General features: G+C 48.9%; 1 protein-coding gene across 1 annotated transcript in view; it reads right to left on the minus strand.

Annotated features, from left to right (window-relative positions):
- Positions 1–27,776, minus strand: part of LOC138267072 (cohesin subunit SA-2-like) — a 1,140,873-nt gene that overhangs the window by 26,981 nt on the left and 1,086,116 nt on the right. The window contains exon 28 of the mRNA XM_069215920.1: positions 17,338–17,575. Within this exon, the coding sequence (XP_069072021.1) occupies positions 17,338–17,575 (238 nt within the window). The remainder of the gene's footprint in view (positions 1–17,337; positions 17,576–27,776) is intronic.

A 27,776-nucleotide genomic window follows, 5' to 3' on the forward strand; every position in this document is an offset into this window, starting at 1 on the left:
CAACCGCTATTTACATTTGCCAAGGCTTCTTGGGGGTCCTGTTGGCCATTGACCCTCCTGCAACCCGACGACCGATGTGGAACAGCTCGTGGGCGACTCCAAGGATCTCCTGCATCCCCCTGGACTCCGCAGCTGGACAACTTCTTTCACCGATCTGCAAGAACGTCACCGCCTAGAGGGTGGGCACTGCTTACCTGCACCACCTGGACACCTTCTAGGAGTCTGGACACTATTCCCTTCTTTTTCAGGTTCCCCTTGTAAGGAAATGCCTCCTTGGCATGGTTACCTGACTTTTTGCCTTTTGCTGATGCCAGTTATGATTGAAAGTGTGCTGGGACCCTGTTAACTAGGCCCCAGCACCAGTGTTCTTTCCCCAAACTGTACCTTTGCTTCCACAATTGGCACAGCCCTGGCACTCAGATAAGTCCCTTGCAAATGGTACCTCTAGTACCAAGGGCCCTGATGCAAGGGAAGGTCTCTAAGGGCTGCAGCATGTCTTATGCCACCTTGGGGACACCTCACTCAGCACATGCACACTGCCTCACAGCTTGTGTGTGTTGGTGGGGAGAAAATGATTAAGTTGACATGGCACTCCCCTCAGAGTGCAATGTCAACCTCACACTGCCTGTGGCATAATCAATCAATCAATCAATCATTAGATTTATAAAGCGCGCTATGTACCCGTTAGGGTTTTGAGGCGCTGGGGGGAGGAGGGGGTGGGGGGGGGGATTAGCTGCTATCGTTCGATGAGCCATGTCTTGAGGAGTCTCCTGAAGGTGAGGAGGTCCTGGGTTTGGCGTAGTGAGGTTGGGAGTGAGTTCCAGGTCTTGGCGGCGAGGTAGGAGAAGGATCTGCCGCCAGAGGTCTTGTGCTGGATTCGGGGGACGATGGCAAGGTTGGCAGAGCGTAGTTGGCGTGAGGGAACGTAGAAGTTGAGTCTGGTGTTCAGGTAGGTGGGTCCGGTGTCGTGTAGTGCCTTGTGTGCGTGGGTGAGGAGTTTAAAGGTGATCCTCTTGTCCACGGGGAGCCAGTGGAGGTCCTTCAGGTGGTGGGAGATGTGACATCGGCGGGGTATGTCGAAGATCAGGCGGGCGGATGCGTTCTGGATGCGTTGGAGTCGTTGGATGTCTTTAGTTGGGATGCCTGTGTAGAGTGCGTTGCCGTAGTCGAGTCTGCTACTGACGAGGGCTTGGGTCACCGTCTTTCTGGTTCCTGTTGGAATCCACTTGAAGATTCTGCGGAGCATGCGGAGGGTGTTGAAACAGGAAGAGGAGACTGCGTTGACCTGTTTGGACATGGTGAGAGCGGAGTCGAGGATGAAGCCGAGGTTTCGTGCGTGGCTGGCTGGGGTGGGTGGGGGGCCCAGGGCGGTGGGCCACCAAGAGTCGTTCCAGGCCGAGGGGGAGTGGCCGAGGATGAGAACTTCCGTCTTGTCGGAGTTTAGTTTCAGGCGGCTGTTGCTCATCCACTCGGCGATGGATTTCAGTCCCTCGTGGAGGTTGGCTTTGGCGGTGTGAGGATCTTTGGTCAGGGAGAGGACGAGCTGGGTGTCGTCGGCGTAGGAGAGGATGCTGAGGTCGTGCTGACGGGCCAGTTGTGCAAGGGGGGCCATGTAGACGTTGAACAGCGTTGGGCTTAGCGAGGAGCCTTGAGGGACGCCGCAGATGAGGTTGGTGGCTTCGGAGCGGAAGGGTGAGAGTCGGACTCTCTGGGTTCTGCCGGAGAGAAAAGAGGAGATCCAGTTGAGGGCTTTGTCTTGGATACCGGCTTTGTGGAGGCGATTTAGTAGGGTGCGGTGGCAGACCGTGTCGAAGGCAGCGGAGAGGTCTAGGAGGATGAGGGCTGAAGTTTCGCCGTTGTCCATTTGTTGTCTGATGTCATCTGTGGCGGCGAGGAGTGCAGTCTCTGTGCTGTGGTTGCGTCTGAAACCGGATTGGGAGGGGTCTAGGATGGAGTTGTCTTCGAGGTAGTGGGAGAGCTGTGCGTTGACGATCTTCTCGATGACTTTCGCTGGGAAAGGGAGGAGGGAGATCGGTCGGAAGTTTTTGAGATCGTTGAGGTCAGCCTTAGGTTTCTTGAGGAGGGGTTGGATTTCTGCGTGCTTCCAGCTGTCCGGGAAGGTAGCGGTGTTGAAGGAAAGGTTGATGATCTTGCGGAGTTTGGGGGCGATGGTGACGTCGGCTTTGTTGAAGACGTGATGTGGGCAGGGGTCAGAGGGAGATCCTGAGTGGATGGAGTTCATGGTCTTTAGTGTTTCGGCGTCGTCTACGTGGGTCCAGGTGGTGAGGCGGTCGGCGTGGGAGGAGTTGTTGGGGGTGGGGTCAGGCGGAGGTGCGGTGTTGAAGCTGTCGTGGATGGCTGCGATTTTCTGGTAGAAGAAGGTGGAGAGATCGTCGCAGAGTTTCTGGGATGGTGGGACATCGTTGGCGTTGGGGCTGGAGAGCTCCTTCACGATGCAGAAGAGTTCCTTGCAGTCGTGTGCGTTGTTGTTAAGGCGTTCTGTGAAGTGGGAGCGTTTGGCGAGTCGGATCAGTTGGTGGTGTTCGCGGTTGGCTTCCTTGAGGGTAGCAAGGTTGTCGGGTGTGCGCTCGAGGATCAATTTTTTCTTGAGTTTCTGGCAGGTGCGTTTGGAGGTGGTCAGTTCGTCTGTGAACCAGGCTGTTTTTTTCTTTTCTTGGTTGACGGTGGGTCTCTTGAGTGGTGCTAGGATGTTGGCGCAGTTGAGGATCCATTGTTGGAGGTTGATGGCGGCGGAGTCCGGGTCGGTGGGGTGTTTTTGTCGAGGGTGCTGGCTAGTTGGTCTTCGGTGACTTTTCCCCAGTGGCGGTGAGGCGGTAGTAGGGTGCGGTGGTGTTCGGTGTTTTTCTTGAAGGTGAAATGGACGCAGTGGTGGTCGGTCCAGTGGAGTTCGGAGGTGTGGCTGAATGAGATGTGGTTGCTTGCAGTGAAGAGTGGGTCAAGGGTGTGGCCGGCGATGTGGGTGGGTGTGTTGACCAGTTGACGGAGTCCGAGGTTGGAGAGGTTGGTGGTCAGTGATGCGGTGTTGGCGTCATTGTTGTTCTCCAGGTGGAAGTTGAGGTCTCCCAGGAGGATGTAGTCTGAAGAGGCGAGGGCGTGGGTGCTTGCGAGGTCGGAGATGGTGTCGCTGAAGGGGGCTCTTGGTCCTGGAGGACGGTATATGAGGGTTCCTCTGAGGGTAGTGTTAGGGTCCGTGTGGATCTGGAAGTGGAGGTGTTCGGCTGTCTTGAGGGTGTCGTCCGTGTGGGTGTGGATCTTGAGGGTGGATTTGTGGGCGATGGCTATTCCTCCGCCGATTCCGTTGGTGCAATCTCTTCTGGTGATCTTGTAGCCGTCAGGGATGGCGATGGCTGGGGCCGAGGAGTCGTTCCACTAGGTTTCGGTTAGGAAGGCTACATCTGGGGCGGTGGTGTCGAGCAGGTCCCAGAGCTCGATGGCGTGCTTTCGTGCAGAGCGTGTGTTAAGGAGGATGCAGTGCAGGTGGTTTGTGTTGGTTGTTGCAGACTTCGTTGTTCTGTTGCAGGTGCGGCAGGAAAAAGGTCCTTTGGTGTGCTTCGGGGTGGCCTGGAAGCATTCTGTGGAGGGGCCAGGGTTGAGGGCGAGGAGTTCGCTGGCCGAGTAGCGAAAGGTGGGGATGCGGGGGGCGTGAGGACCAGGGGGGGTGGCGCTGGGCGCGATCCAGGCGCAGACGCGCTTGCCTCTGGCACGCCAGCGGCGCGGACGCGAAGCGCCAGCCATTAAGAAGGGAGGGGGGAGGGAGGAGCAGCTGGGAGGCGGGAGGGAGTGGCGAATGGGGGCACGAGGGGGGCGGGGCCGCAGGGAGGCAGCGGCAAGGGTAGATCGGCAAGGGGGAGCGCCCAAGGGGCGAAAAAAACAGGGAAAAAGCAAGGCAAAAACAGTAAGAAAAAGTTCAAAAACAGTCACAAAATACAATTATGGCACAAATTACAATCGGGGTACAGTAATCAGAAGGGGCACAACAGGGGCAGAAGCGCAAGGAGGCAAGGCGCTGAAAAATAGGAAAAACACTTACAGGACGGCGAAAAGCGGCACACGGGTCAAGTGAGGCTTACCAGGGCCTCGAACACGCTAGCAGCAGCGAGGGCGGGGGTCAGGGGCACGAGACAGCTGGGTGGTGCTGCGGACGTGGGGGGCGAGCTCTAGACATAAAGAAGGTCAGAGGTCGCATAGGTAAGTCACCCCTCTAGCAGGCCTTACAGCCCTAAGGCAGGGTGCACTATACCACAGGTGAGGGCATATGTGCATGAGCACTATGCCCCTACAGTGTCTAAGAAAAACCTTAGACATTGTAAGTGCAGGGTAGCTGTAAGAGTCTGGGAGTTGGTCAAACACGAACTCCACAGTTCCATAATGGCTACACTGAAATCTGGGAAGTTTGGTATCAAACATTTCAGCACAATAAATGCACACTGATGCCAGTGTGGAATTTATTGTAAAATGCACCTAGAGGGAATCTTAGAGATGCCCCCGTGAAGGCCAGTACGACTCCTAGTGCTGGGCTGACCAGTTTCTGCCAGCCTGCCACAACCAGACGAGTTGCTGGCCAAATGGGGAGAGTGCCTTTGTCACTATGTGGCCAGGATCAAAGCCTGTACTGGGTGGAAGTGCTTCTCACCTCCCCCGGCAGGAACTGTAACACCTGGCGGTGAGCCTCAAAGGCTCATGCCTTTTGTTACAGCACCCCAGGGCATCCCACCTAGTGGAGATGCCTACCCCTCCTGCCACTGCCCCCACTTTTGCCAGCAAGGGTGGAGGAGATAATGAGAAAAACAAGGAGGAGTCACCCACCAGTCAGGACAGCCCCTAAGGTGTCCTGAGCTGAGGAGACCCCTGCCTTTAGAAATCCTCCATCTTGAGATTGGAGGATTCCCCCAATAGGATTAGGGATGTGCCCCCCTCCCCTCAGGGAGGAGGCACAAAGAGGGTGTAGCCACCCTCCAGGACAGTAGCCATTGGCTACTGTCTTCCTGACCTAAACACACCCCTAAATTCAGTATTTAGGGGCACCCCAGAACCCAGGAAATCAGATTCCTGCAACCTGAAACAAGAAGAAAGACTGCTGACCTGAAAGCCCTGCAGAGACGACGGAGATGACAACTGCTTTGGTCCCAGCCCTACCGGCCTGTCTCCTGACTCGAAGAAAACAACAAACAGCGACGCATCCGACAGGGACCAGCGACCTCTGAAGCCTCAGAGGACTGCCCTGAACCAAAGGACCAAGAAACTCCCATGAACAGCGGCTCTGTTCAACACAAGCAACAACTTTGCAACTTTCAAAGACTTCACTCTTCCTGCCGGAAGCGCGAGATTTCACCCTCTGCACCCGACGCCCCCAGCTCGAGCTCCAGAGAACCAACACTACAGGGAGGACTCCCAGGCGACTGCGACCTCGTGAGTAGCCCGAGATGACCCCCCTGCTCCCCCACAGCGACGCATGCTGAGAGAATCCAGAGGCTCCCCCTGACCGCGACTGCCTGTAACAAAGAACCCGACGTCTGGACCACCCGCAGCCCCCAGGACCAGAAGGAACCGAACCTCAGTGCAGGAGTGACCATCAGGTGACCCTCTGCCTAGCCCAGTTGGTGGCTGGCCTGAGAACCCCCCCCTGTTCCCTGCCTGCACCGTAAGAGTGACCCCCGGGTCCCTCCATTGTTTCTAATACAAAACCGGACGCCTGCTTTGCACACTGCACCCAGCTGCCCCTGTGCCGCTGAGGGTGTGATTTGTGTGCCTGCTTGTGTCCACCCCAGTGCTCTACAAAACACCCCTGGTCTGCCTTCCGAGGACACGGGTACTTACCTGCTGGCAGACTGGAACTAGAGCACCCCTGTTCTTCATAGGCGCCTATGTGTTTTGGGCACCTCTTTGACCTCTGCCACTGACCAGCCCTGAGCTGCTGGTGTGGTAACTTTGGGGTTGCCTTGAACCACCAATGGTGGTCTGCCTTTGCCCAGGACCTTAGACTTGTAATTTTCTTACTTACCCGACAAACTAACCATTACTTACCTCCCCCAGGAACTGTTGAATTTTGCACTGTGTCCACTTTTAAAATAGCTTATTGCCATTTTAACTAAAACTGTGTATTGCTCTAATTCAAAATTCCTAACTTACCTGTATGGAGTAGCTTGCATTTTATGTATTTACTTCAAATCTTGAACTTGTGGTTCTAAAAACAAATTAAGAAAATACTTTTCTATATAAAAATTATTGGCCTGGAGTTAAGTCCGAGTGTGTGTTCCTCATTTATTGCCTATGTGTGTACAACAAATGCTTAACACTACCCTCTGATAAGCCTACTGCTCGACCACACTACCATAAAATAGAGCATTAGAATTATCTAATTTTGCCACTATCTTACCTCTAAGGGGAACCCTTGGTCTCTGTGCACACTATTTCTTACTTTGAGATAATATATACAGAGCCAACTTCCTACAACCCTCATCCGGAATCCACCTTTGGGTTCCACTGACTTGGTCCACGGGTCGCGCCAGCAGCTGGACAATCGAGGCTTCCACTGACTCCGAGAGTTTCTGATGCCATCTTCCCCCTCTACACCTGGGCTCCCTGGTGTACGTATTCTGGTCTTCCATTGGTGGGGGCACTCTCCAACCTTCTTTGTACCAACTGGGTTCCGCTGTGAAGGATCCTGAATACATAAAAATCCAACCGCATCGGTCTTGTGTTAGCCTATGCGACACCCGACTCAATAACTCGGCACATGTGCGCCTGTGGAATTTCTAGTACTTACCTCTGGTAATTTCCTACTCCCCCAGCTCCTGAGATCCTATCACACTTACCTTGGTTGGGCACCTCCATTCTTATACCACCTTTTTAGTATATGCTTTGCATCCCCAATAGAGCCCCATGTATTTTTATGCTTTTCCTGATTATTGCTAACTGTATATTTTGGTGTTAATATCTCCAGGTGGAGACATACCAATGTTAAAATAACTTAAGTGTTGTAATAAAGAAGACTATTTTTTGCAACACCCAGTGTGGTTCTTTCTTGTGACTAGATACTGATTGACTATTGTGGTATTGCAAGTGCTTTACACTCCTCCTAGATAAGCTTTAGCTGCTCACCTCAGTTAGCCTTAGAGAGCATTTGCTATCTGGACACCTAAACACTATCACTAAGACTTGCATGGACTCAGTATAGTGTGCCACACCATAAACTGAGCCAGCCTACTACACACATTATAACAGCAGTTTCATTAAATAAGAGCTCTCATTATAGCCTTTTCGATTATGCTTGGGCTCATACTATAGTAAGGTTAGGTGTTTTTAACAGCTCTTCTCTAATCTTTTCTCATACTGCGGAATGTTAGACATTTACACCCGACATGAGCAGAAATAAAATCTCTTCCAGGGTTGGGGAAAAAATTGGTTGGAGGCACAGTGAACATTTAAACGCTCAGAAGATTTTTGCATGAGCAAATCCACAGATACAGATTTGCTCGTGCTACAATGCAGTTCACAAATATTTTTTTAGGAGAACAATTCCCTGGCCTACTTCTGTAAATACTTGTGAATTCAGGAAAACCGTAAAGCTGCATTAATCCAAGCGCATATACCATGGGTGCACTTTGGTTAAGAATTGAGCCCCTAATTAGATATGGTGTTAACCAATACCTTTTGTTTTTGTTACAACTCTCTTTCTCTATTGACTGGCTTCAGAGTGAGTGACAGCATTCTGCTCTTTCACAAGCAGAATGTCGACACGCAAAGTTTCACTCATTGCCAAAACAAAAATATTGTTATATTTGCCAATGTTTGTTACAATGGTGAGGTGGGTCCCGCAATCCCCTATAAGGAAATAAGTTTAATCCAGACCTCATGCTTCAGGGATATCGCAGCCCACTTCTTAGTATCCCCAGCCCATGATGGCAAGAGACCCATAGGTAGGCACCGCTGGTTCAATAAAATGTGTCAGTCCCTAAATAAGCGCTTAATCCAAGCTATTAAATCCAAGGATGCCACTGCTATCCGCCTAGCTAGAAAGTCTGACAAGTCAGCCATACGCAAAGCCAAGCGTGACCAAGATGACAAGTGGTGGACAGCACTTAGTGACGCTGTCCGCGAGAGGAACTGTAGTCTGTACTGGTCCCTGGCCGCGCGAGGCCCAGAAAGCAGTGGATTGGACATTACAACCAACATTGCCCCGAAGGACTGGGTAGATCATTTTAGCAGGCTGTACTCCCATGACCATGATAGCCCCACTCCTGTCCACATGGACCCCTGCCTAAATACTTCTTTAGCACCCACCACTGAAGTACCCCAGTTGTTCTCTCAAAGTGACATAACTTACTCCCTAGGCACCATAAAACGTGGCAGGGCGCCTGGCTCGGATGGTGTCCCAGCATACCTGTTCTCAACTGACATAGCATCCTGGTCAAGATACCTCACCATCATAGCGAACGTTATAGCATCTGGGGCGCCTATCCCAGAGTCCTGGAAAGGGGCTATTGTTATCGCAATCTTTAAAAAGGGCGACAGATCACTTCCCTGCAACTATAGACCAATTAGTCTAATTGACTGTGTGCAAAAGTCTTCTGCCACTGCCTCTTGGGAAAGATCAAAGACTGGATGACCGAATATGATATCCTTAGTCCCCTCCAAGCTGGTTTCCGGAAGAAAATATCTACCACTGATCAAGCCCACAGGTTCCTATGTCTATACTGGAAAACAGTGCTTATTGGCAAAGGGAGCCTTTATGTAGCTTTTGTGGATCTAAAGTCTGCTTTTGACCTAGTACCTCGCAACAAGCTATGGGACACTCTCTCCCGAATGGGAATCCCGGAGCATATCCTAGCAATATTGATACGATCCACAAGGACAACTACGCACGAGTTAGGTGGGACAACAAGGGTCAACTAACTGATAGAATCCATGTATCAAGGGGTGTGCGGCAAGGGTGTGTCCTCACCTCGACCCTCTTCTCTCTGTTTATCAATGAAATCGTCCCTTCCCTGCTTAGAGTGGAGGCTGATGCACCATCACTTGGCACACAAAAAATCTCTGTCTTGCTCTTTGCAGATGATACTCTCTTGATATCCAAGACCCCTAGTGGACTAAGGAAACTCCTAACGTGTTTTGAGAAATTCTGCTCAACGCAGGGACTTGAAATCAATGCCTCTAAAACAAAACTAATGACCCTTAATCCCCATAGATCTTTTAGAGGGAAGTTTACACTAGAGGGCACACACTTGAGAAGGTGGGCATTTTTAGCTACCTGGGTATAACATTGACTGACAACATGTCTTGGAAATCACACATAGGAAAGCAAGCCTTAAAACTAAAGCAAACAACAGGGGTACTATCAAAAAACTTTCACCTCTCACACACAAAACCAATTCGCCCAGCAATACAGATATACGAAGCTCAGGCTGTGTCCGAACTATGGGGTTATGCTAAAATCCACGACATAACCATCGCAGAGAACAACTTCCTGAGAAACCTTGTGTCCCTTCCGCCAAGCACTCCACTGTTCCCCCTTTTTAAGGTTCTTGGCATAAAACGCATCGGTCATAAAGCCCGCCTATGCCCTCTGCTGTACTGGCAGCGTCTCTGGACTACTCCAGAGCTTGAAACCTTTACTGAAGCCCTGCAGGTCATTTTAAAAGCTGATCATCTTCACAGAATCCCCTGGCTACGATACATCGAGGGGTCATTCTAATCACTCGGGCTCAGTGAACTCTGGAATTCACCAACCACCTCCGTCTTTCCCTCGAAAAGCGAATTAAAGAAACTATATTGGCAAATGGCAGATCACGAAGATATAGGGGCTGCACTTCACAGTACATTATCCTGTGACTTTGTTAACTTAAAAGAGACATCCAAGTATGAGGCTTTTTGGGACATAATCACGGTCTCAAGGGAAAGGAAACTGTACTTTCAGCCCCGCATTGGAACATTACCATTAAGACTTTTCACCAGCCGCTGGTCACACAATGAATCAACCGACTGTCCAGCCTGCAAAGCCCCGTCGAGAATCTCCCTCACGTCCTTTATGTCTGCCCCGTGTACACCGCCTCACGTAGGAAATGGCTGGCCCCGGCATGTAGACTGCTGGGCGTCCGCAGCTCTGAAATAGCCCTGCGAATCCTCAGATCAGACACTAGGCCAACACTAGTGATCGCCATTGCCAAGTTCCTCGGAGCTAGCTGGTTTGTCAGAAGGAAATTCTTATCTGTTTAATGATTCCAACTAGACTGTCCCATCGCACTGTGTGAGTGGATTTTATCTTTATTCCATTTTTATCATTTTATGTATTGTTATATTTATTACCTTGTGTATTTATTGCTGCTATGAGCTTTTATGGCTCTTGTAGCTGAAATAAAGTTTCTTTGACTTGACAATAGTGAGGGCTCCACAGCTCCCACAGCTATAAAGTTGTACAAAAACCATGTCAAAACAAGACACGCACTGACAAAACCACAAGGATGGCCACCAATGTCAGATGTTTTACCTTTGCCAGTTTGTTTTCATGTTTTCCACGATACCGTTGAAGCTTGTTACCCTGATTTTCCATTATGATATATATATATTTTTTTAATAAATACTAGCTGCATAAACATTTTACTAAATAATGCTTCAAAGAAATGGTGCCTACAATTTCACAGCTGTTTAGTAAAACATTTTTTTACTTAGTTGCATTTTTGGGAACAATTTATTTTGAAAGCAAAGAATCATCAATCTTGCTTTCAAGATTCTGCAAATATTTGCATTTATTCAGAGAGTATTATGGGGGCAATGTGCGTAACCTCATGATGTTAAACTTAGCAAACATGTATATATTTTTATGCTAGACCCACTGTCAGTAGTGCAGTCTGAGGCTTATAACATTTCCTTAAAGTGTTCACCCTAATAAGAAAGGCTTTGCATTACTGAGCAATAAATACAAGTTCGAACAACATTAACATATGAACACAAATATTACCTTAACCCCTTCGCTGCCAGGCCTTTTCCCCCCTCAGGTGTCAGGCCTTTTTTTGGCTGTTTGGGGCAGTTCGAGCTTAGGCCCTCGTAACTTTCTGTCCACATAAGCTACCCATGCCAAATTTGCGTCCTTTTGTTCCAACATCCTAGGGATTCTAGAGGTACCCAGACTTTGTGGGTTCCCCTGAAGGAGACCAAGAAATTAGCCAAAATACAGCAACATTTTTCTTTTTTTCAAAACAATGGGAAAAAAGGGTTGCAGAAGGAGGTTTGTGGTTTTTCCCCTGAAAATGGCATCAACAAAAGGTTTGTGGTGCTAAAATCACCATCTTCCCAGCTTTCAGGAACAGGCAAACTTGAATCAGAAAACCCAACTTTTCAACAAAATATTTGCATTTTACTGGGACATACCCCATTTTTAGTATTTTTTGTGCTTTGAGCCTCCTTCCAGTGTTAGTGACAGAAATGGGTGGGAAACCAATGCTGGATCCCAGAAAGCTTGACATTTCAAAATTCTGAATTCAGCAAGGGGTAATTTGTGAAGATCCTACAGGGGTTTCCTACATAAAATAACAGCTGAAATAAAACATTGAAATTGATGTAAAAAAAACAACAAAAAAAACCAGCTATTTTTCTCCACGTGTTACTCCAACTTTTTCCTGCGATGTCAGATTTTTGTAAGCAATATACTGTTACGTCTGCTGGACTCTTCTGGTTGCGGGTATATATAGGGCTTGCAGGTTCATCAAGAACCCTAGGTACCCAGACCCAATAAATGAGCTGCACCTTGCAATGGGTTCTCATTCTATACCGGGTATCCAGCAATTCATTTGGTGAAATTTAAAGAGTGAAAAATAGGTATCAAGAAAACCTTTGTATTTCCAAAATGGGCACAAGATAAGGTGTTCAGAAGCAGTGGTTATTTGCACATGTCTGAATTATGGGGTGCCTATATTAGCATGTGAATTACAGGGAATTTCTCAAATAGACATCTTTTTTACTCACTGTCTTACATCTGGAAGGAAAAAATGTAGAGAAAAACTAGGGACAATAACACTCGTTTTGCTATTCTGTGTTCCCCCAAGTCTTCCGATAAAAATGGTACCTCAATTGTAGGAGGCTGGCCTGGCTTATAGTGGGTACCTGCTGCTACTCACACCTTGTGCCAGGTCCAGTTATCCCTTATTAGTAGATTAATAGTGTTCTAGCAGCTTAGGCTGATAGAGGTAGCTATAGCAGAGCAGCTTAGGCTGAACTAGGAGACATGCAAAGCTCCTACTATACCACTTACATCATATCGGTACTATATCATAAGAAACACAATACTCAGGATTACTAAAAACAAAGGTACTTTATTTTAGTGAAAATTTGCCAAAAATATTTCAGAGGATATACTCCCTTAGGAGGTAAGTAAAATACACAAAATATACATACAAACCAAAATCAGGTAAGTAAACAGTTAGAAAAGTAGTGCAAACACTGTAGAATACAATAGGATGCAATAGGCCTGGGGGCAACACAAACCATATACCCTAAAAGTGGAATGCGAACCACAAATGGACCCCTAGGCTAGTGTAGTGTGTACAGAGTTGCTGGGAGTGTAATAAAACACTAAGGGTGTCCAAGATACCCCACCCCAAGACCCTAAAAAGTAGGAGTAAAGTGATACTACTTCCCCAGAAACACACTAAATTCATGATAGAGGATTCTGCAAAGACCACAACAGACTGCAAAGCACTGAAGGTGGATTCCTGGATCTGAGGACCTCCAAAGGAAGGGGGCCAAGTCCAAGAGTCACAAAAGTGTCCAAGGGGGCAGGAGCCCACTAAACCCCGGATGAAGGTGCAAAATGGCTGCCTCCAGATGGAAGAAGCTGAAGATTCTGCAACAACGAAAGGTGCCAGGAACTACTTCTTTTTGCGAAGATGTCCCACGGAGTGCTGGAGGATGCAGCGTTGTTTCTTTTAAGCGAAAGACCGCAAACAAGCCTTGCTAGCTGCAAAGGTCGCGGTTGAAGAAAAGGGGTGCTGCTCGGGCCCAGGAAGGACCAGGAGGTTAACACTTGGAAGAGGAGACAGAGGAGGTCCTCAGCAACACAGAGCCAACGCACAAGAAGGCAGCACCCACAGAAGTACTTGAACATGGGTTCAAGAAAACTGAGCACATCGGTCATCTCAACACTACAAAGGAGGGTCCCACGAAGTCCTGGGGACCTGGGCTATGCTGTGCACGAAGGATTACTTGCAAAAGTGCACAGAAGCCCTAGCAGCTGCAGCTCACGTGGTGCACAGGATTACTGTCTGGAGAGGGGAGGCAAGGACTTACCTCCTCCAAATTTGGACAGTTGGACCACTGGACAGTCTGGGTCATTTGGGTCCACCACCTGTGTTCCAGGGGCCACACTCGTCAGGATGAGTGGGGTCCCAGAGTACCTGTGAAGCTGAAGTTTGGTGCCTGCTGGAGCAGGGGGAAGATTCTGTCAACCCACAGGAGATTTCTTCTTGGCTTCCAATCCAGGGTGAAGGCAGACAGCCCCCAGAGTATGCACCACCAGGAAACAGTCGAGAAAGCTGGCAGGATTAGGCGCTACAATGTCAATGGTAGTCTTCTTGCTAGTTTGTAGAAGTTCTGCAGGCGTCCTGGAGCAGTCAGCGTCGATCGTTGGCAGAAGTAGAAGAGGGAGATACAGAGGAAATCTTGCATTAGTTATCTGAGGAAAAGCCCACAGGAGACAAACGAAATAGCTCTCAGAGGAGGTTTGGCCATCTAGAGAGGTAAGCACCTATCAGGAGGGGTCTCTCATGTCACCTGCTGGCACTGGCCATTCAGAGGCCTCCACTGTGCCCCCACACCTCTGGATTCAAGATGGCAGAGGTCTGGGACACACTGGAGGAGCTCTGGACACCACCCCTGGGGTGGTGATGGACAGGGGAGTGGTCACTCCCCTTTCCTTTGTCCAGTTTCGTGGCAGATCAGGGACTGGAGGTTCCCTGAACCGGTGTAGACTGGCTTACGCAGAGATGGGCACCATCTGTGCCCATCAAAGCATTTCCAGAGGCTGGGAGAAGCTACTCCTCCCCGCCCTTAACACATATTTCCAAAGGGAGATGTTGTAACACCCTCTCTCAGAGGAAAGGCTTTGTTCTGCCTTCCTGGGACTGGGCGGCCCAGACCCCAGGAGGGCAGAACCCTGTCTGTGGGGTGGCAGTAGCGGTAGCTGAGGAGAAAACCCCAGAGAGCTGGGTTTGGCAATACCCGGGGTCCATAGTGGAGCCCCAGGGATGCATGGGATTCTCACCCCAATACCAGATTTGTCATGGGGGGACAATTCCATGATCGTAGACATGTTACATGGCCATATTCGGAGTTACCATTGTGCAGCTACATATAGGTATTGACCTATATGCAGTGCACGTGTGTAATGGTGTCCCTGCACTCACAAAGTCCGGGGAAATTGCCCTGAACTATGTGGAGGCACCTGGGCTAGTGCCAGGATGCCCTCACACTTAGTAACTTTGCACCTAACCTTCACTAAGTGAAGGTTAGACATATAAGTGACTTATAAGTTACTTAAGTGCAGTGTAAAATGGCTGTGAAATAACGTGTGCGTTATTTCACTCAGGCTGCAGTGGCAGACCTGTGTAAGATTTGTCCGAGATCCCTATGGGTGGCAAAAGAAATGCTGCAGCCCATAGGGCTCCTGGAACCCCAATACCCTGGGTACCTAGGTACCATATAATAGGGAATTATAAAGGTGTTTCAGTGTGCCAATTAGAATTGGTGAAAATGGTCACTAGCCTATAGTGACAATTTTAAAGGCAGAGAGAGCTTAAGCACTGAGGTTCTGATTAGCAGAGCCTCAGTGACAGTTCAGCACTACACAGGGATACACATGCAGGCCATAACTATGAGCACCGGGGTCCTGGCTAGCAGGGTCCCAGTGAGACATATAAAACACACTGACAAATAGGGTTTTCACTATGAGCACTGGGGTCCTGGCTAGCAGGATCCCAATGAGACAGTAAAAACACCCTAACATACTCACAAACAGACCAAAAGTGGGGGTAACAATGCTAGAAAGAGGCTACCTTCGCACATCACTTGCTTGGGGGTTCCTAATGCAAGCAACAGGAAACGCAACATGGACACATCACATTTTACATTGAAATCGGACGTGTTTTTTGCAAAGTGCCTAGCTATGGATTTTGGCCTCTAGCTCAGCCGGCACCTAGGGAAACTTACCAAACATGCACATTCTTGAAAACTAGACACCTAGGGGAATCAAAGATGGGGTGACTTGTGGGGCTCTCACCAGTTTCTGTTACCCAGAATTCTTTGCAAACCTCAAAATGTGGCCAAAAATACACCTTTTCCACACATTTTGGTGACAAAGTTCTGGAATCTGGGAGGAGCCACAAATTTCCTTCCACCCAGCATTCCCCTAAATCTCCAGATAAAAATGGTACCTCACTTGTGCTCGCGACAGGAAATGCCCCAAAACACAATCCGGACACATCAAAATTATCAAATACAAAACTACCTGTTTTTTTTGGGGGGGGGGGGGGGGGGGGGGGGGGGCTGTGTTTTTGGTCCTGGGATCAGCAGCCATCTACCGAAACCTACCAAACCCAGACATTTCTGAAAACTAGACACCGAAGAAGTACTGGGAGGTGTGACTTGGTGGATTCCCCAATGTTGTCTTAAACAGAATCCTCAGCAAACCTCAAATGTAGCTAAAAAATCATTTTTTTTTCGAAATTGAGGGAGAACCAAAGCGGGTCCAAAAGAGCAGTTTGAAGAAAAAAAAATTTTTAGGCTGACAAGTGCAGCAGAATTTTTATTGGTATAGATGAGACAATGTTGGGTGGTAGGAATTTTTGGATTCCTGCAGATTCCGGATGGTTCCATCACAAAAATATGGGAAAAATGTGTGATTTCCAGCAAAGTTGGAGGTTTGCAGGGCATTGTGGGTAAGAAAATGGTGCGGGTGCATGTGAAGCACACCACCCTGGAATCAACCAGATGTTTAGTTTTCATTTGTGTCTGGGTCTTGTGGATTTTATTACATGGCAGCGTCCCAAAGTCAAAAAAGTGCAGCCCTCACCATTCCAAGTGGGACGATTTTGACAGAACAACTTTGGTCCCATTTATTTAGGGTGGGGTTATGGTTTGAAAAAAAAAAAAAATCTTCCCTGCTGGGCTTTCTGCCCCTCTTGGGGGCAGATGGGCCTTCCAAAAATAGGCCGATCTGCCCCCAAGGGGGACAGCTATGGCCAACAGTAACGTGGCGATCCTTGCTGCCCCCTAAACAAAACACACACATACACACACCAATCCCTGGTGTCTAGTTGTTTCTGCACCCCTTGGGGGCAGATTGGCCTAACAAAAATAGGCTGATCTGCCCCCATGGGAGGGCGAGGGGGCAGAAATGGCCTAAGTACAATTTGCCCCCCAGGGAAGCGACCCTTGCCTAGGGGGTCACTCCCTATATATAAAAACAAAGTAAAGAAAAAATATATATATATCCCTGGTGTCTAAAGGGATCTGTGACCTACATGGCGCTGAGACAGGTGCCATAAGGCCTAAATCCTGTCTTCCTCAACACACTGCATAAACACTCAACAAAACGTTGAAAAAACATTCTGTCAAAAACCAAGAGAGGGGCAGCTCTTTTCCGTGTCTGCGCTAACTGGCGTGGAAAGAAAAGAACCTATGTCCGCGCGCCAATCTGGCGCATATATAGGTGACCACAACAATACTTGACAGGTACAATGCGCGAAACCGAACAACGCCACCTACCAACACACAGGGGGGGTACTTGCTCACAAAAAAAAATCTTCCAGATCCAGTCAGAAGCCTAGGAAATTTAAAAGTAAGGAATCTTTGACTAGATGTCTGTATCAGATGACCTCAATTTTGTGGGATCAGGCAATAGTAATGGGGTGTGCTCTGAAATGAGCTTGAGTCCATTAAATTACAGAACTTGTGAGAGCTCAGCCATTTTGTTTAGCTGGAGGTGTACATCTTTGGCCCACAAGAGCTGGATCCATTTTCAGGATAATCAACGCCTACGTAACAGTTTTTTTTTTTTTTTTTTTTTCATATGTCTCATTCTATCCTAAACATCAGGGATGACTGTGGCCCTCCAGCAAGTTAGTCGGACATCCTTGGTGTGGAGCCCAAAAAACCCTTGTGTACAGGACAGAGGTCAGCCCCATGTTACTAGATGTGGCAGCTGGGAAATATGGCGTTCTAATGTGGCACTAGTGAAAGACTGGCTACTTCCTGTGAATTCAAAAGCTTCAAGCAATGTTATCTGTAATGTGGGATAATGCAGACCATTCAACATGTCAAATATACAGTAGTAAAGAACCATGCAGAGTGACCTAACTCACCATCTATACGTCTTCTTTTGGCAGATGGTATTGGGCCCTTCTTCTGGCGCATAGTGGAGCCTTTGCTGCCTATTCGACTGACTACAGACAAAGTCTCCTCCTCTGTACTCAGTGAGCGTCTGTATGCCAGAAGTGGAATCCAGGGCTCACTGTCCTTCTCTGTCGATGGCAGTGATTCGCATGTCTTCTCCAAATACTGTAGGCTATAGGGGTGAGAAAGAAATTCAAAGCAGCCATAGGAAGTAGTGCATGCTAACTTAAACAATGCTGGACAGCTAATTACAAAGTTAAAGGAAGCCCAAGCAAGCAGTGCATGTTGGAATTTAAATTCAGGGTGCTGGGATGTTATAGCAGGTTCCATGGGATTATAGAAATTAGAGCCAGTCGTATATTCTGAAAAGTTACAGTTACTCAAATGGCCCAAAAATCTAATGTTTAATGGGGTGAAAATTCAGCCTAAAGTCAAGGGAAAACCAAATTCTTAAGAGAAAAAGAATAGCTTCATCTCCATCTCAGGATTTTCTATCTCCATCTCTCAATATCCCTCTGTAGTGACAGAGAGGTGGATGGACTTCACCTGTGTAGCCATTTTAGTTAGAATCACAGACTCTGTAAAGCATACCAAACCGTTTGTCTTCTTAGCAACTTTAAGAGTAGAGAATGTGGACTTGAGTAGCACAAACATGTGTAATCAAATAAGTCATCAAATAACTTGTTTCTATAAAAAATATTCTTCTTATACAAGTTGCTGGAAAGTATTCTCTGTTGCTTTAAAGCAATTTACTCCATAACAATTAGGTGGATTATCACCTGCTTGCAGTTCTTAATAACCTTTTCGATTGCCCCTCTGAGAAAATAAGAGCCACTGTAGCGGTCTGGATTCACCTGTGTTTCTCCCTCATACGCACAATGTGAACATGCATTCTTCATGACAAATCCAGTTGGATGCTAACCAGGCCCCAGCAACAGTGTTCTTTCCCTAAACTGTCCCTTTGTCTCCACAATTGGCGCAACCCTGGCACTCAGATAAGTCCCTTGTAATTTGTACCCCTGGTACCAAGGGCCCTGATGCCAGGGTAGGTCTCTACGGGCTGCATGTCTTATGCCACCCTGGAGAACCCTCACTCAGCACATGCACACTGCCTCACAGCTTGTGTGCGCTGGTGGGGAGAAAATGACTAAGTCGACATGGCACTCCCCTCAGTGCCCCATGTCAACCTCACACTGCCTGTGGCATAGGTAAGTCAACCCTCTAACAGGCCTTACAGCCCTAAGGCAGGGTGCACTATACCACAGGTGAGGGCATATGTGCATGAGCACTATGCCCCTACAGTGTCTAAGCAAAACCTTAGACATTGTAAGTGCAGGTTAGCCATAAGAGTATATGGTCTGGGAGTTTGTCAAACATGAACTCCACATTTCCATAATGGCTACATTGAAAACTGGGAAGTTTGGTATCAAACTTCTCAGCACAATAAATGCACACTGATGCCAGTGTGCAACTTATTGTAACATACACCCAGTGGGCATCTCACAGATGCCCCCTAAATACTAATCCGACTTGTAGTGTAGGCTGACCAGTTTCTGTCAGCATGCCACACACCAGATATGTTGCTGGCCACATGGGGAGAGTGCCCTTGTCACTCTGTGGCCAGGAACAAAGCCTGTACTGGGTGGAGGTGCTCCTCACCTCCCCCTGCAGGAACTGTAACACCTGGTGGTGAGCATGAAAGGCTCACCCCTTTTGTTACAAAGCCCCAGGGCATCCCAGCTAGTGGAGATGCCCGTCCCTCCGGCCACTGCCCCCACTTTTGGCGGCAAGGCTGGAGGAGATAATGAGAAAAACAAGGAGGAGTCAGCCACCAGTCAGGACAGCCCCTAAGGTGTCCTGAGCTGAGGCGACCCCTGCCTTTAGAAATCCTCCATCTTGAGTTTGGAGGATTCCCCCCAATAGGATTAGGGATGTGCCCCCCTCCCCACAGGGAGGAGGCACAAAAAGGGTGTAGCCACCCTACAGGACAGTAGCCACTGGCTACTGCCCTCCCAGACCTAAACACACCCCTAAATTCAGTATTTAGGGGCTCCCCGGAACCTAGGAAACTAGATTCCTGCAACCTGAAGAAATAAGAAGGACTACTGACCTACAAGCCTGCAGAGAAGGAGGAAGACGACAACTGCTTTTGCCCCAGCCCTACCGGCCTATCCCCAACTTCGAAAACCTGCAACCAGCGACACATCCGACAAGGACCAGCGACCTATGAAGCCTCAGAGGACTGCCCTGGACTAAAGGACCAAGAAACTCCAGTGAACAGCGGCCCGGTTAAAAACCAGCTACTTCTTTGCAACAAAGAAGCAACTTCCAAAGACTGCACGTTTCCCGCCGGAAGCGTGAGACTTCTCACTCTGCACCCGACGCCCCCGGCTCGAGATTCAGAGAACAAACACCTCACGGAGGACTCCCCGGCGACTGCGAGCCCGTGAGTAACCAGAGACGAGCCCCCTGAGCCCCCACAGCGACACCTGCAGAGAGAATCCAGAGGCTCCCCCGACCGCGACTGCCTGTAACAAGGGACCCGACACCTGGAACCAGCACTGCACCCGCAGCCCCCAGAACCTGAAGGAACCGAACCTCAGCGCAGGAGTGACCCCCTAGCCCTGGTGGTGGCTGTCCCGAGAAGCCCCCCATGTGCCTGCCTGTACCGCTAGAGTGACTACCAGGTCCCTCCATTGCTTTCTACCTGAAACCCTACGCCTGCTTTGCACACTGCACCCGACCACCCCTGTGCTGCTGAGGGTGTGTTTTGTGTGCCTACTTGTGTCCCCCCCCCCAGTGCTCTACAAAACTCCCCTGGTCTATCCCCCGAGGACGCAGGTACTTACCTGCTGGCAGACTGGAACCGGAGCACCCCTGTTCTACATAGGCACCTATGTGTTTTGGGCACCTCTTTGACCTCTGCACCTGACCGGCCCTGAGCTGCTGGTGTGGTAACTTTAGGGTTGCATTGAACCCCCAACGGTGGGCTGCCTATGCCCCAGAACTGAGACTTGTAAGTGTTTTACTTACCTCCTAATCTAACCTTTACTTACCTCCCCCAGGAACTGTGGATTTGTGCACCGTGTCCACTTTGAAAATAGCTTATTGCCATTTTTACAAAGACTGTATATAATATTGCTTTTATTCAAAGCTCCTAAAGTATCTAAGTGAAGTACCTTGCATTTAAAGTGTTTACTGTAAATCTTGAACCTGTGGTTTTTAAAATAAAGCAAGAAAATATATTATATAAAAACCTATTGGCCTGGAGTAAGTCTGAGTGTGTTCCTCATTTATTGCCTGTGTGTGTACAACAAATGCTTAACACTAACCTCTGATAAGCCTACTGCTCGACCACACTACCACAAAATAGAGCATTAGAATTATCTAATTTTGCCACGATCTTACCTCTAAGGGGAAACCTTGGACTCTGTGCACACTATCTCTTATTTTGAGATAGTATATACATAGCCAACTTCTGACAGAAGCCATAAAAATCTGCAGCCAAGAGAGCAAATTAGCTCAAATAAGTAGATCAAGGAGCTCAGCTCGTGGGAGCTGAGAAACAACAATAGAGGTGCTTGAAAGAGGCATGACCGCAGGTCAGGAAGGAACTGTAAATTAGATAAAATGATATTATCCTTTAATTAGGATTTTCTTTTATAAATATAACATTTTCAATGTTTTCCAGATTGATTTGAGTGTGCTTTCACATGGCATATTCATCTATGAAGAAGCAAATGCTACAAGGCGACCAGCACTGCATACCTGTGAGCACCCATTCTCTCTAAGTCCAGAGAGCAGAAGAATAGATATGAGTTTGTGTAAGCTGCAGAGAGATCCATCACGACAGATTACCAAAATATCAGTGAATGATAACTTAGATTATGGTATCAAATAGAAACCTCGGGCTAAGCAGAATCCAATGCAGATGGCGAACGCTGCTAGAAAGCACTACTAATAGATGACTGTGCTATACAAATGTCATTTTGATATATATTGCATAAATGTACAATATCGGCATTGACCAAAGAGCAGCATAAGCCAGAGGACACCCGTAAGAGCATCACAGTGATATTGTACAGCATACGTTTAACGTAAGTAGTGCCTACATGAGATGGCACCAGGCTAACCGCATATTCCTGTGAAAACAATCTAGTCTGGATCCTCCTCTTCCTCTTTTCTGAAATCTCTGCTTCTAGAAAGAGACTTCTCAGTTGGACCGTATAATTGTTGTTGATTAAGCCAGAAAAGGTTTAAGGATACTGAATCAGAAATCTATCGCAGGAACCTCTGTAACGGGGAACCAGCGAATCCTTAATTTTCCGGTTTACTCTACCAGAGTTCTTCTTGGAAGACATGTCATATGTATGTGGTACAAAGTGAGACGTGCAACATCAGAATTGTTCTAGTTGTGCATCATTCTTCAGGCTTATGAGACAAAGGCAAGAAGACATTTGTAGAGTTGCAGAATGACAGTCTTAGATGCTGATGCACAGGTTATCTGCCTGAAAACCACAGGTCTCACAAACCACCCTGTGCAAAAGCCCCCAGTGACTGAGGAGCTATTCATCCATGGGCTGTACTGACTCTCACAATGACAGCCTGTAGGAAAATGCCTCTTTTTGACATGGTCACCCCCGGTTTTTGCTCACTGTTACTGATGTTGATTGGTAATGCTCTGGGGTCCCTGCTAACTAGGCCCCAGTGCTGTTTCCCTAAAAACAAGACAAAAGGCAAGTGTAACTTTAAGGAATGTTCCTCTTTCTATCATGGTTACCCCCATTTGTGGCCTGTTTGTCAGTGTGTTTTGACTGTCACTGGGATCCTGCTAGTCAGGGCCCCAGTGCTTATGGTTTGTGGCCTACTTGTCAGTATGGTTCACAGTTTGTCAGTATGCTTTACTGTGTCACTGGGAACCTGCTAACCAGGACCCCAGTGCTTATGCTCTCTCTGTTTCCAAATCTGTCCTTACATAATGGTAACCCAGTATTTCACTCCAAATTGGCATACCTGCACCCCTCCTCCCCCTTATAAGTCCCTAGTATATTGTACTTAGGTACCCAGGACATTAGGGTTCCAGAAGATCCCTATGGGCTGCAGCATTTTTTTTGCCACCCATAGGGAGCTCGTGCAAAGGCTTCTACTGGACTGCCATTGCAGCCTGTGTGAAATAGTGCATGCACTATTTCACAGCCATTTTCACTGCACCAGGTCACTTTTAAGTAACCTATTTGTCAAGCCTTCAGACCATGTAGGCTGGGTGCAAAGTACCTGTGTGTGAGGGCAAACCTGCACTAGCAGAGGTGCCCCCACGTAGTACAGGCCCATTTTCCCAAACTCCGTGGGTGCGGGGACACCATTTTGAGTACTAGGCATATATCAATACCTATGTGTAGGAAGTTGGCTCTGTATATACTATTTCAAAGTAAGAAATAGTGTGCACAGAGTCCAAGGGGGTTCCCCTTAGAGGTAAGATAGTGGCAAAAGTAGATAATTCTAATGCTCTATGTTGTGGTAGGGTGGTCAAGCAGCAGGCTTATCAGAGGGTAGTGTTAAGCATTTGTTGTACACACACAGGCAATAAATGAGGAACACACATTCAAAGACTTACTCTAGGCCAATAGGTTTTTATATTGAAAAATATATTTTCTTAGTTTATTTTAGGAACCACAGGTTCAAGATTTTCAGTAAACTCTTTAAATGCAAGGTACTTCACTTAGATACTTTAGGAACTTTGAATAAAAGCAATATCATATACAGTCTTTGTAAAAATGGCAATAAGCTATTTTCAAAGTGGACACAGTGCAAAAATCCACAGTTCCTGGGGGAGGCAAGTAAAGGTTAGATTAGGAGGTAAGTAAAAGAAACAAGTCTCAGTTCTGGGGCATAGGCAGCCCACCGTTGGGGGTTCAATGCAACCCCAAAGTTACTACACCAGCAGCTCAGGGCCGGTCAGGTGAAGAGGTCAAAGAGGTGCCCAAAACACATAGGCGCCTATGGAGAACAGGAGTGCTCCGGTTCCAGTCTGCCAGCAGGTAAGTACTTGCGTCTTCGGGGGGCAGGCCAGGGGGGTTTTGTAGAGCACTTGGGGGGAGGGGGGTACACAAGTAGGCACACAAAACACACCCTCAGCGGCACAGGGGCGGCCTGATGCACTGTGCAAAGCAGGCATCGGGTTTTAAATAGCAAACAATGGAGAGACCGGGGGTCACTCTAGCGGTGCAGGAAGGCACGGGGGGGGGGCTTCTCAGGACAGCCACCGCCTGGGCTAGGCAGAAGGTCGCCTGGGAGTCACTCCTGCGCTGAGGTTTGGTTCCTTCAGGTCCTGGGGCTGCGGATGCAGTGCTGGTTCCAGGCGTCGGGTCCCTTGTTACAGGCAGTCGCGGTCAGGGGGAGCTTGTGGATTCTCTCTGCAGGCGTCGCTGTGGGGTCTCAGGGGGGTCATCTCTGGTTACTCACGGGGTCGCAGTCGCCGGGGAGTCCTCCTTGAGGTGTTGGTTCTCTGAATCTCGAGCCGGGGGCGTCGGGTGCAGAGTGAGAAGTCTCACGCTTACGGCGGGAAACGTGCAGCCTTTGGAAGTTGCTTCTTTGTTGCAAAGAAGTAGTTGGTTTTGAGCAGGGCCGCTGATCACTGGAGTTTCTTGGTCCTTTAGTCCAGGGCAGTCCTCTGAGGCATCAGAGGTTGCTGGTCCCTGTCGGATGCGTCACTGGTTGCAGGTTTTCAAAGTTGGAGACAGGCCGGTAGGGCTGGGGCCAAAGCAGTTGTCGTCTTCCTCCTTCTCTGCAGGCTTGGTCAGCAGTCTTTGTTTCTTTAGGTTGCAGGAATCTGATTTCCTGGGTTCCGGGGTGCCCCTAAATACTACATTTAGGGGTGTGTTTAGGTCTGGGGGCACTAGCCAATGGCTACTGTCCTGGAGGGTGGCTACACCCTCTTTGTGCCTCCTCCCTGAGGGGAGGGGGGCACATCCCTAATCCTATTGGGGGATTCCTCCAATCTCAAGATGGAGGATTTCTAAAGGCAGGGGTCACCTCAGCTCAGGACACCTGAGGGGCTGTCCTGACTGGTGGGTGACGACTCCATGTTTTTCTCATTATCTCCTCCAGCCTTGCAGCCAAAAGTGGGGGCGGTGGCTGGAGGGGCGGGCACCTCCACTAGCTGGGATGCCCTGGGGCGCTCTAACAAAAGGGGTGAGCCTTTGAGGCTCACCGCCAGGTGTTACAGTTCCTGCAGGGGGAGGTGAGAAGCACCTCCACCCAGTACAGGCTTTGTTCCTAGCCACAGAGTGACAAAGGCACTCTCCCCATGTGGCCAGCAACATGTCTGGTGTGTGGCAGGCTGGCAGAAACTGGTCAGCCTACACTAGAAGTCGGATTGGTATTCAAGGGGCATCTCTAAGATGCCCTCTGGGTGTATGTTACAATAAATTGCACACTGGCATCAGTGTGCATTATTGTGCTGAGAAGTTTGATACCAAACTTCCCAGATTTCAGTGTAGCCATTATGGAACTGTGGAGTTCGTGTGTGACAAACCCCCAGACTATATACTCTTATGGCTACCCTGCACTTACAATGTCTAAGGTTTTGCTTAGACACTGTAGGGGCATAGTGCTCATGCAAATATGCCCTCACCTGTGCTATAGTGCGTCCTGCCTTAGGGCCGTGAGGCCTGCTAGAGGGGTGACTTACCTATGCCACAGGCAGTATGAGGTTGGCATGGCACTCTGAGGGGAGTGCCATGTCGACTTAGTCATTTTCTCCCCACCAGCACACACAAGCTGTGCTGAGTGAGGGGTCCGCAGGGTGGCATAAGACATGCTGCAGCCCTTAGAGACCTTCCCTGGCATCAGGGCCCTTGGTACCAGTTACAAGGGACTTACCTGAGTGCCAGGGTTGTGCCAATTGTGGAGACAAAGGTACAGTTTAGGGAAAGAACACTGGGGCTGGGGCCTGGTTAGCACGGTTCCAGCACACTTTCAATTAAAACTTAGCATCAGCAAAGGCAAAAAGGTAGGGGGTAACCATGCCATGGAGGCATTTCCTTAGACTATGTCCAGCTTCACAATGGTAACTCCAAATATGGCCATGTAAGGTGTCTAACAACTGGGAAGTGTACCCAAACACTGATTTCAGTATTGGTTGCACAATCCCATGCACTCTGGGGGCTCCACAGTGGACCCCCAGTACTGCCATACCAGCCTTCCGAGGTTTTCCAGGCAGCCCCAGCTGCTGCTACCTCACAGACAGGCTTCTGCCCTCCTGGGGCTTGAGCAGCTCAATCCCAGGAAGGCAGAACAATGCATTTCCTTTAGGAGAGGGTGTTACACCCTCTCCCTTTGGAAATAGGTGTTACAGGCATGGGAGGGGTATCCCCCTAGAGCCTCAGGAAATGCTTTGAAGGGCACAGATTGTGCCCTCCTTGCATAATTCAGTCTACACCGGTTCAGGGACCCCCAGTCCCTGCTCTGGCGTGAAACTGGACAAAGGAAAGATGAGTGACTACTCCCCTGTCCATCACCACCCCAGGGGTGGTGCCCAGAGCTCATTCAGAGTGCCCCTGGGTTTTGCCATCTTGGATTCCAAGGTGGTGGGGCACTCTGGGAGCATCTGAGTGGCCAGTGCCAGCAGGTGACTTCAGACACCCCTCCTGATAGGTGCTTACCTGGTTAGGATGACCAATCCCCCTTCACAGGGCTATTTAGGGTCTCTCCTCTGGGTGTTTCTTCAGATTTGGATTGTAGGACTCCAGCAGGAATCCTCTGCGTCCTTTACTTCATCTTCTACCGATGGTTCAACCGCTGACTGCTCCAGGAACTCTACATAACTCCAACAAAGAAGCCAAGATGACTTCTTCAACATTGTATCTTCAGCTCCTGCCAGCAACTGCAACAGTTTCCTAGTTGTGCATCCTCAGAGGACTGCCTGTCTTCACCCTGCACCAGAGGATCCGAAGGAATCTCATGTTGAGTGACAGTCACTTCCCTGCTCCAGCAGGCACCTCTCTGCAGCGACGACCAGTGGCTTGGGTCCCCTCTCCAGACGACAGGCATGGATCCAGCAACACGGGTGGTGGCCTAAAGTGACTCCGCCAGTCTCACCGTCCAGCTGTCCAACTTTGGTGGAGTTAAGAGCTTGCCTCCCCAAGCAAGACAGTACACCTGTGCACCGCGTGACTTGCAGTTGCCAAGGCTTGTGTGCGACCTTCCAAGAAGTTCTTTGCGCAGCTTAGGCTCCCAGCACTCCATCATGCAAAGCACAACTTCCTGAGTGGTTCTCCTGCGGAGCGGGAATCCTTTGTCGTGCTGCATCCTTTGTCCCTGGGATGTAGGACTCCTGTGCACGCTGCCTGGTCTTCTGAGGGCTCTCTGAGTTGCTGAGAGCCCCCTCTCTCTCCCCCCTCCTGGGTAGGAGGCACCAGGTCCCTCCTGGTCCCAGGCACCACCATTTTCCACTAACCACGAGTTTGCGTGTGCCAAGGCTTGTTGGCGGAATCCAGCGACGCAAACCAAACTGCATTCATCCGTCCGGGGTGGGACATCTTCTGCGCCAACCAGGAACACGCATCTGTCTTCTTTGGTGCAATACTGACTTTGTCTGCTCACCGGTGATTCTTCTTTTGCACCTTCATCCGGGTTAGAAGGGGCTTCTGTTCTCTCTGGACTCTTCTGTGCTTCTTGGACTTGGCCCCGTTCTTCCACAGGTCTTCAGGTCCAGGAATCCATAGTTGGGTGTCTTGCAGTCTCTTCTGGTCCTTGAATTATCTTCTATCACAACTATCAGTGTGTTTTAGGAAACTTGCTGGGTTTTACTCCTGCTTTCCTGGGCTCCGGGTTGAGGTACATTACTTACCTTTGGTGTTTTCTTACACTCCCAGCGCCCCTCTACACACTACACTTGCCTAGGTGGGAAACCCACTTTTGCATTCCGCTATTTTAGTATGGTTTGTGTTCCCCCTAGGCCCATTGCAACGTTTTGGGATTTTCCCCTATTTGCACTATTCTCCTACTGTGTGCTTACCTGTTTTTGGCTACTAGTGTATATATTGTGTAATTTACTTACATCCGAAAAGGGTATAGTCTCCAAAGTTTTTTTGGCACTGTGTGACTAAAATAAAGTACCTTTATTTTTTTAACACTGAGTATTGTCTTTCATGCGTGTGAGTACTGTGTGACTACAGTGGTATTGCAAGAGCTTTGCATGTCTCCTAGTTCAACCTTGGCTCCTCTGCCTACAGCTACCTCTAGACAGCCTGGCTTCTAGACATTGACTACATTTCACTAAATAAGGGATAACTGGACCTTATATAAGGTATAAGTACCTTTGGTACCCACTTCGAAATCCCTAGTAAATGGTATTCGTGGTACCCAGAGTA

This window comes from Pleurodeles waltl, chromosome 12 (genome assembly GCF_031143425.1).
Source record: "Pleurodeles waltl isolate 20211129_DDA chromosome 12, aPleWal1.hap1.20221129, whole genome shotgun sequence".
NCBI lineage: Eukaryota > Metazoa > Chordata > Amphibia > Caudata > Salamandridae > Pleurodeles > Pleurodeles waltl.